This window comes from Drosophila sulfurigaster, chromosome 3 (assembly GCF_023558435.1).
Source record: "Drosophila sulfurigaster albostrigata strain 15112-1811.04 chromosome 3, ASM2355843v2, whole genome shotgun sequence".
Classification (NCBI taxonomy): Eukaryota; Metazoa; Arthropoda; class Insecta; order Diptera; family Drosophilidae; genus Drosophila; species Drosophila sulfurigaster.
In genome coordinates, this window is record NC_084883.1 from 7,923,453 (window position 1) to 7,933,476 (window position 10,024).

General features: G+C 37.0%; 4 protein-coding genes across 6 annotated transcripts; 3 read left to right on the top strand and 1 right to left on the bottom strand.

The window, feature by feature from the left end:
- Window positions 1–95: 95 nt before the first annotated feature.
- Window positions 96–3,117, top strand: LOC133840503 (uncharacterized). 3 transcript variants are annotated; one of them, XM_062272367.1, is made up of 4 exons: window positions 96–1,424; window positions 1,485–2,758; window positions 2,836–3,030; window positions 3,087–3,117. In XM_062272367.1, exons 1-2 carry the CDS (start codon window positions 191–193, stop codon window positions 2,117–2,119), a joined length of 1,869 nt encoding a protein of 622 aa, XP_062128351.1. In that variant the 5' UTR covers window positions 96–190; the 3' UTR covers window positions 2,120–2,758; window positions 2,836–3,030; window positions 3,087–3,117. The 3 variants fall into 3 exon arrangements, with proteins under 3 accessions (XP_062128351.1, XP_062128350.1, XP_062128349.1); XM_062272366.1 differs by having other exon boundaries at window positions 3,090–3,117; XM_062272365.1 differs by having other exon boundaries at window positions 2,836–3,117.
- Window positions 3,118–4,138: 1,021 nt separating this feature from the next.
- On the top strand, window positions 4,139–4,810 carry LOC133843970 (uncharacterized). Its single transcript, XM_062277747.1, has 2 exons — window positions 4,139–4,294; window positions 4,353–4,810. The coding sequence occupies exons 1-2, from the start codon at window positions 4,256–4,258 to the stop codon at window positions 4,674–4,676; spliced, it is 363 nt and encodes a 120-aa protein (XP_062133731.1). The 5' UTR covers window positions 4,139–4,255; the 3' UTR covers window positions 4,677–4,810.
- A 461-nt stretch (window positions 4,811–5,271) lies between these two features.
- On the bottom strand, window positions 5,272–6,092 carry LOC133843971 (uncharacterized). Its single transcript, XM_062277748.1, has 2 exons — window positions 5,789–6,092; window positions 5,272–5,731 (listed from the first exon to the last, which is right to left on the bottom strand). The coding sequence occupies exons 1-2, from the start codon at window positions 5,959–5,961 to the stop codon at window positions 5,467–5,469; spliced, it is 438 nt and encodes a 145-aa protein (XP_062133732.1). The 5' UTR covers window positions 5,962–6,092; the 3' UTR covers window positions 5,272–5,466.
- A 1,974-nt stretch (window positions 6,093–8,066) lies between these two features.
- LOC133843339 (hepatic leukemia factor) lies at window positions 8,067–9,489 on the top strand. The gene has a single exon (XM_062276845.1). The coding sequence runs from the start codon at window positions 8,862–8,864 to the stop codon at window positions 9,441–9,443; it is 582 nt and encodes a 193-aa protein (XP_062132829.1). The 5' UTR covers window positions 8,067–8,861; the 3' UTR covers window positions 9,444–9,489.
- The last annotated feature ends 535 nt before the right edge of the window (window positions 9,490–10,024 follow it).

Genomic DNA, 10,024 nt, shown 5'->3' on the forward strand with positions numbered 1-10,024 from the left:
ATAAATTAAAAAATTTAATAAATAAAAAGCTATTCCGTTATAAATATTATTATCGAATGAATAAAATTATTATCGATATACTGATATTTTTGTATATTTTCAACAACCCTACTTGGTATACCGCTAACCTTGAAAGTTCTTTGAATTTACGACGTCAAAATATTTTCAATACAATTCGAAAATTTGTAAAATGGAGTTAGATGATCTGCAAGCGGTTTTAGCTCTATTCGAGCGCAATGTAAACAAATTACATGCAAACTTAAGTGCGTACATTCAGGAAATACAATTATCGCACCAATCACTTGCCGAAAAATGGGAAAATTATAGCGCTTCAGATGGTCGCCTAATTTCAATTCACGATTGTTTATTGAGTAAAGTTAATACTGCTAATGAGCATGTGATCAAATTGAATTTGCACATTAATCTCAATCGCAATCGTCACATGCTTTGCTGCGATGGAAGCCATGAACGCAAATCTCTGGAGATCGACAATAAGCAAGGGAATCACATAAATCTGGATGGAATCGAAGTGGGCGGAGTCGATTCGGACTCTTCAGCTGGCAAAGACAAAGACGGCAAAGTAAAATTGTCGCCACCTCGGGGTGGAAAGCAGATGAGCAGCGAAGAAACCTACCATCAATTGGTGAAAAATATTTCACCCTATATTATAGACAGTATCGTGGAGGCCGCTGTAATGCACGTCGATATTGTTGAGAACTCAATTTTCGTTGGTATGTGGGGCAAGGACACAACGCCACTTCAAAAACTTCTGGATTGCGAAATGCAGCTCGTGGCGCTGCAACAGATTCCCGACTTTGGCGAGATCTTCGCTGTATACGATGACCAGCAGAAGGTAATGGCACGTGTGGTTATCAATGCACCCAATAAAAATGGCGGATACTATGCCTATTTGTTGGACTATGGCGAGAGCATTCATTTGGACGGTACGGAGGCAGTTTTTGGTCTCCCCAAGGATGTGTCTGCCTTGCCGGCAGAAGCTATACGATGCCAAGTTCACAATCTCCAAATTGCCCACATGAGACCATTTCTCTATAAAAGAGTTCAGCTAAGAGTATTAGCCAACAATGGCAAGGACTTGAAGGTAGAAGTATTGGAAGAGCATGAGACGGAGTCCGTCGTAGAGAAGGAGCCTGCAGCGGTGGGTCCAGAACAGTATGACCAGGGAATAGCAAACTCATTCTCAAAAGTAACACCACCTGATTATGATGAGGAAGTGAATTCTGTTATACCCAATCCAGATTCAATGCAGTCAACTCTGCAATTGACTGAAGAACAGAAGGCCATACTCGAGACTGTTGAGGAAGGCACTAGCAATGCTGTGAAGGCAGTGTTGGGATTTAATCCTACCGACGATAAACGTATTTGTCGCCACTATGATCCCAATATTGGTGGCTGCTTTAAAGGTATTATACGATAATGATAACTTGGCTTGGTTAATTTATAATAATTTCAATTTAATCCAGGATCTCATTGTCGCAAGATGCATGAACATATTGCATCACATGGCGCTACTAAGGACAAGGAGTGCATTGATGCATTACCGATTGCCAGCCGATCACCCAAAGATTTGGGCAGCGTCGTGCGCGTACTGGTCACATATATTAAAAGTTCAACTCAGATTTATGTGCAGTTCATTGACGAATCCACGCCGCTTGTGTGGACCAAAAAAGATGTGCCAGATTCAGAGCTGAAGCTGCACCGTGCACCACGTCCGCTCGACATAGTGTTGGCGCTTTACACCGATGGCTATTACTACCGTGCCCAGATCATCGACGAATTAGATGGCCTGTTTAAAATCTTTTATATCGACTACGGCAATACAGAGTATGTCAGCATCGATTCGATGGCGCAGTGCAACGATGCCCGAAGCCTGAAGCCGTATCGTGCCGTTGGTTGTGTGATTGCAGGCGTTAAGTCATCGCATGAGAAAAGCAATGAGTGCGTTGAGTTCCTTAAGAGCACCTTACTTAATGAAGAGCTTGATGTGTTGCTTGAAAGCGAAACGCCCGATGGATATATTATTCGATTATTGGGTAGTCATGCGGAAATCATCAAGAAAATGATAAAGCGTGGTTACATCGTGTCGAATAACTTTTAAGTTGTATCAATTTAAGTTAGTTTTCGTTTACCTTTATTCATCTCAGCCTAGACGTGGTGTTTGAGTATTAAATACTGTTTTAATCGGCATATTAATTCTTGAATATCTGTCGAAACTCTTAAGTTCCTATACATACTATTCTTTTCACAATTCTGTTTGAAACAGAAAAATTTCAATATTATGACAAATTTTAATTTTTTGAAGTCACGTTTAATTTGAATTGATGAATAACCATTCAATATTCACAAAAGAAAAATAAGGTAATAAAATATATAGTAGCATTTGCTTTTCATTTAAATATTTTTTTTGGCTTAAATTGTGTATCAAGCGTTAACCCAAATTAACAATCAAAAAGTAGAAGAATGCCCGAGATCTCACGAGCCGATAAGATATTTATCCTAATCATGGTCGTCGGCATAATCATTTTCGCTACAACAGGAGTTTTTGTTTTATGGTATTTGGATTTCAAAATTGATATATAGCAGCTGTCGTTTGCGGACAAGATTTTGCTCAAATATGTTTACGATTAAAGTCCTTTATAATCGCAATTGTCAGATAAGAATGTTTTACAACTCAGAATCTTCAATTTATGTATCTGAAAAAGAAGGGTATGTGTGGATTACTTTTTTTTTTAATATTGTAAGTAGCATTTGCTTCAAATTTAATTTGTCAAAAGCTTTAGTTTATTTTTAAACTTTTGTTCATATATTTTCGAGTACTACAAGATATTAAATCCAGATGCCGGAATTATCAAGTCACAAGTGGCGATATGTGGCTATGTTAGCGGGAATAATGGTTTTTGCATTAATGGCTTTTATGATCATCTACTTCCTGAAAATCCAATGATTGTTTTTGTCTTTGGTAGAATGCCGAGTTCTAGTATCAAGAGACTTCCTCAGATTGTTTTCGACGTAAATGATAATATTATAAATGATAAATTAATATACTGAATACATTAATTACAAAGAAGGTAAAGATTTTTGAATATCTTGAATTAACCACTAAGTGCTGACTTGATATGAAAGGTTACCCAATGTTGACATATTGATGAATTGTTAGCCGGCCAATTATTAGCCATTAAAACAACAAATTGGGAAAAAGAATATTTATGTTGTCATAAAACTTGAAAACTAAAACAATAAAATAATAATAATAATCCTAATTGCCCATAATGTGCAAGCGCAAAAACCAAAGTAGCTAAAGCTAGCTTTCATTCTGAATTGGGGTCGGTGAGGTCGTCGTCGCGGCGGGTGCTAATAGATTATGCCGCAACGATTAGAAAGGCAATAAATAACACCTGGCAAGGATCACATGCGTGCATGGGTCACATATCGAGTCGCATACGAGGCGGACGACAAATGACAACTGCCTGTCTCTGTCCTGGTGTTGACAATTTAAATGCTTGAGCAACCAAAAGGGTACTGCGCTTGAGTCATTTGTGACCCATCAGGGGACGTACAGCGTTGTGAGACCCAACAACTGCACGTTTGAATAACTCTTTATTAATCTTTGAAAATATTTTAAGAATCAATTATAGTGAATCTAAGAAGACTTAAATTTGAATGCTTTAAATAATTTATGTATATCTAAAAGTCAAGAAAATACATCGATCCTCCCATATTATTAATATCGTGATTTATTGATCTTTCAATATCTATCAAACAATGGTGTAAGTTATAGTTATAAATAAACTAATACTATACACTATAATATTTATACTACAATATAAGATATTTTTAAATATAAATTTCGAATGAAGAACCAAGTTTAACGAAATATTAATAATATCTTATAATGATTCTATTGGTAAATATTCCATAAACCAATTTATATATACATATGTATATAATTGAACGTTATAAAAGTGAATTTGGAATATGGTAATCAATTTATATTCGCACCTCTGTATTAAGGTTTGAGGAAATGAATCAATCAATCGTATATATAATATATATAATGGCTATATAGCATCACTATCCCAGCATCACTATATAAAATGATCGATGCGATTCTCCAATCAAAGTTAATTCAATATCGATAAGCTCCATTGATTCAATGATTATTTTGTAATCGAATTCAAATCCCATCTCAAACTTTCTTCATTTCATCTTGCATTATTTGTGTAACTTATTCGCGATGCAGTCTGGCTTTTTACTCTTCATATTTCTGACTTTGGTAAGCTCTTTAAACTGAATAACGTACGAATTGGAATTTTTAAAAGAATTTATTCCAGCTCTGCATATGTCATGGTAATGAAAAATGCTATGAGATTCATAGCGTAACTCAATCGGAATTGGAATCTATGCCGAGAAACACAATTTTGGATAGTCTTCCACTTAAATTGAAGTGTTTTATTAAGTGTGTAATGGATGATATTTTGGGAAGTGACGGAAGGATTGATTTAAGTCGAATTGATGGAAATGAAGAACTTGAACCGAGGCGCAATAAACTGGAAAAGTGCAAGGAGCGTTACGATTCGTATATTATCAATAATGCTGATGAGGCCTGTGATTACGCTGTAAAAGTTCTGCAATGCTTGCGTGTTACTAAAAATTAAAATGCTAAACTGATAACCTTTTTAACTTTTTCTAATATATTTTCCATATACATATGTTATAAAAACAATTAATAAATATTAAATATATATTATACAAAGAATACCAAATATATTTAAACACTTGACACACCAAATGTTTATTTTAGTTTTTTATTTGAATAAAGCAAATTTTTGAAATTGAATGGTTCTGTTTTAAATAAATGTGCAACTCATACTTAAAGCTTTTTATATTGCACAACAAACTTAAACCATATTTTTATATTTCTCCGCGTTTTTAATACGCTATGATTTGATAGAGACTTGATAGATGTTGATGATTCTAGTAACATAAGTTCCTTCAATTTAATTAAGTTCTGAAATGTAGCAGATGTAGCTTTGAATGACTAATAGTGAATATAATGTGCAATTTTCTTGAATGTCTTTTTATTGATTAGATTCGATTTACATATATACTTGTGGATCTATTAAAATAGGTTCATCATCCGGTCGCTTAAAATCCTGGTTGTCAGAACACCTGGTGGGACCACCATGGACGATAATTATGGGTGACTTAAATACAGGGTTAAGTGTCAAAAGTATGAGGAGACCCTTGACATATGTTTCAGAACCAATATAATGATGATGAACATCCCCTTTAAGTACATTACATTTTTGGCCTTTATTAACAATAATTTTGATGAAATAGTATTTTTGTGTATGTGTTATTTGGGTTCGACGGCTGCGTGCACGGAACTTAGCGAACGATCAAATCAAAAAACGAATAAAGCTAAAAAACAAAAACAAAAGTGTCTTAGCAATTGGAGCTACGCCTATTGCATTTGGTGCGTTGATTGGTGATAACACTGCTTCCATCGAGGAAATCCGAGTTCACCTTTTGCAGTTCAGCAATGCGCTGCCAAGTGGCACAAAAGTGTCGCACGTTGCGGGCATTTGCCAATTTGGCAATGGGTCCCAAGGTACGATAACCGTTATTAATATAACGTATAAATCCCTTGGCAGACAGATCCATCACAGCTGTCTTTACCTGAGCCTCCAAGTCACCGCATGCAAATGATCTGCAAAATTAAGAGTGTGCAATAAAATGTCATCCATAATAACCCCCAGGCACTCACTCCCTTTCCAACATCTCGACCATGTGATGCTCCTTGATGCCATTGACATACTTGGGATGATCCTGAAAGATGCGAACCATGTCCATGATGTACAAGGGCAGGTGAATGTGATAAGCATTCGGATGCATCATCAAAGTGGTTGGCTCACAATCACTGATGGGTGTCTCACACATCTTGAATTTGAGATTTCCGTTTGCGTTGAGTTATTACTTATACGGTTTAGTCGTGTTTCTCAATTTATGAGTATAGTGTTTGCCGTTAGACAAATGTTTTTTTTTTGGGGGAGGAGAAAACTACAGTCGTATGTAGGGTCGACATTAGCAGTGCCTACTGGGTTAAACTCGTGTCAGGGCACAACCCTCGTTCTTAGCGCTAATGTCATCCAATTACAGGTGTCATTAACAGTTTGTCCATCGAAGTTCGGTGCTTTCAGTTTGCTCTTCAATTAGCTGCCGGAGCAGTACAAATATTGTAACAATTACATGTTCAGTTTTTTTATTACCTGGTAATTTGCCTAATATATAAATAGAGCTTACCCAAATACGACTCCCAATGCATTAGCAGTTGGTGTTGTTATCCCAGGGGTGTCCTAAGTGGAACACTATAAAAAGCTTGGGTACTGGAGTCAATAAATGTTCTGCATCAAGGAAATTACAAGGAAAATTCAAAAATTTGTATCGAATATTACTAACTAAATTCTTCAAATCTATTCCTTCTGGTATTTTCTTTCAGTTCCGTTCTTAAATGCTTTCCTAACTTTGTGCAATTCATTTTCTTACGTTTATTGCAGACGTAACGTAGTCTAAGTAACAGGCAGTCCTTTTATTCGATAAACTTTGTAACGTCATAAATGAAAATGTTATTGTTAGCCTTCTCCCCAAAAGGGCATAACAGTCAAATGGTTAACTACCGTATGGTAGAACTTTTGCCAACAGATAATAAATTAGCGCATACATTATGAAATATTGTTAGGATGCCACTGTCTCTCCTCAGTCGTCCTTCGTCTGGCGCTGACTTCCGGTTATTAGGAACGTCCAACTGGCAATTTGTTTCCCCAGAACAGGTGACACTTTCTCAAACCGAACGGGTTGAAGACGACACGAATGACATGTGGTTAAATGTTTTAGGGTAAGGTTACCAAATTGTAAGCGGGTTATTCCATTCTGTCATGCTTATATCTACCCACATGTATGTATATGTATATATATCGTATAAATGTCGTATTCTTTCTGATGACTTCATGAGTTAGATTAGGCAAATTGAGGGCTGACTATGCACTTTTTAACTATTGTTACCCGACCTTATAGCTAAACGTTATGTCTTGCTTAAGCTATTCACGTGTCGCGAGTGTCTCATTTGAATGATGACCTGTTCGGGAACTCGCATAGTTTTCTATATTCCATTGATTGACAGTCCACACGACTTGTTAGTTTTCTTTGATGGATCTGCCCTCTTAACATTGTATAATGGCTAAATTTAGGTACTACTTTTCTCATCTTGTATTTGACATTTTCATTTATATGTTTGATTTGGAAGAAGTAAGCCGTCTGTCAACAAAATTTGTAACTGGTGCATAATAACCAAGGGACAGCTTATAAAAACTGGTAATTGTACATAGAAACTAGAAGAATCACTTGACATAGTCTTCTGATTTTAAATTAATTATGCAAAAGTTTATAAGAATTTGTAGTTAAACTAATTATTATTTAGTTATTTATATTTTTGCTTCATTAAGATCAATACAATATCTTTGCTTATAAGGTTACCTATTGAATCTTATTCGCATTTACTTTATTTTGTCACCATTTCTTATTACATTTAGTATTGTCTTTAAAGTTAATATAATAATTTTTACACAATTTGGAAGTTTATATAATTTCATATTTTGTTTTAATGCTTCTAATTTTCGAGGAAATGCAATTTGATATTTCGAATGCAGGAATTCACAGATCACATTTGATGTCTCTTTATGGCATATTTACTGCAATCCATAACATTTCTCAAATGGACGGACGGACAAAGAGTATATCGATCCTTAGTCGTTAAGGTAAGGTCTAAAAAAGTTTACTGCCACTTACTATTGAATTCAGGGTATACATACATACATACATATGCGTATAAACATAAGTAACATCATATCTAACCACGAATTTAATAATAAAATTAGACTAAAAATATTCCTCAGTGCAATTAATGAAATAAGTGATATCGATTCATTGTCAGAACGAAAGATTTGAGGGGATGTCGAACTTTATCCACTTTAATCGTTCATTCTGACAATGACATCTATTATTAACAATCTTAACGTTTCATCTACAAAATGTCGGTCGATTAAAAGTGCAACGAGAAATTCCTTTACTAACATATGTGGGGTCGGCTTTGAAGCTCTTTACGCTTAGTCAAGTGTTGGCTAACCCGCCCAAACACCCAATCGGCCAATTCCAATTCCACTTTCCAAGTCACGTCCGATCGACCGTTCTCATTGGCTGTTTGGTAAAAGTTTTCAGCCCGTCGGACCAAGCTGCATAATAGTTGGCCAACTCATATAACCCTGTCTAGGCTCTGGCCATGTCGGGCAACACCCCCAAAAGAAATCAGAAACGCGACATCGACATGTGGTCAACGGCTTGTTTTCATTTTTTACCTTTTACCTTTTTGTCCAGGCAACGAACTCGAAGGGTGGTGGCTAATCAAACTAACCAGTTATATGAAACCCTTATAACTGTGCAGCAAAATAAATGTCATTCAACATGGAAAAGTGTCATGTATTTGACGAATAATTACCGTCAACATTGCGTGATTGGTTGAATCAACCGGGAGGCGGCCTGTGGCGCTATGGCTTAGATTTACTTGCTTACTATCGCCTTAGGGTTTGGGGTGCGACTTTGGGGAAGGCAGTGAATGTATGTGTGAGTGTGTGTGTATGTGTGACTGTAACCTATAATTACCTGGTAGACAACCGGGTGAGCCTCTGGGCAGGAATAAGTTCCGCAGGCTCAGAGACAACGCGACAGTCGACGCGAACGGAGTTCACAAATATTGTCGCCGGAGATCCAGTGAGCTGCTGAGCAAAATGTATTCTCCCGCCAAATCGCCGATTGTCGATGTCACCGAGACACTTTCCCTGCACAGCGAACTGGACATTGAACTAGAGCCAAGTGGCAATACAGCCTACTCCATTGCTGCAACACACAATCTTCGCCTGCCTGGACTGCCTGGACTCACAATACCCAGCCTACTGGCATCCAAGTCCAATGGCAGCATTTCCGGCGCCACATTACCCGCTTTTGAATATATCGCACCGCCAAATCATGCGCTCCAGAGCATTGACTTTCCACTGATGGAGCTGAATCGTGTTGGCATGTTTCCGGGATTCTTGCATCGACGTGCCCGTGGCGAGAAGCGACCCATTCCGGATGCCCAAAAAGATGCTAAATACTATGAGCGACGAAAGCGCAACAATGAGGCTGCAAAAAAATCGAGGGATGCACGCAAAATACGTGAGGATCGCATTGCATTCCGTGCTGCGCTTCTCGAGCAGGAGAACTCCATACTCCGTGCCCAGGTGCTGGCGTTGCGAGATGAATTGCAAACCGTGCGGCAGTTGTTGGGCGCCACAGCCGGTGGCATGCTGGGTGTGGCAAGGCAAGTGTGATGTCGTTGTCGTTGTCGTTGATATCGCCGTGTACATAGTGAAATTGTGACCCGTTTGTAGTTTTGTGATTTATGTTAAACTAAATAAAATATTCTTTATATTTAAGAAAGTGTCCATCGTCCAGTTATAATTTATGGCCTTCATTTGATCCTTTCAGTATCCGATCGGATTTAAATAATATAAAAGTAGTTTAACTGTATAGGAAAATATAGCGTCGGAAGGTGAAGGAAGAATATTTAAATAAAAAGATACTTGATTGGTTACTTAAATGAGTTATGCCCAATTTGAATAACCGTCGTGTGTAATCTTTCATAAACTTGACTAAATTTTATCACAATTTCCTTTTTGCTGATGATGCGAATAGTTTGACATAAAGGAAGTGCGTAATTTATAATATCGCTATATAAAACAAGTAAGAATGTTACAGTCGAGTGTGCTCGACTGTGAGATACCCGCTACCCATTTTTAATAAAGGCAAAATATTGCGGTATTATTTTCAAAATATACCGAAAATACTAAAAAATACTAAAAATATGCCAAATGGTATGCTTGGTATATCGAGATAGTATACCATTCAAAAT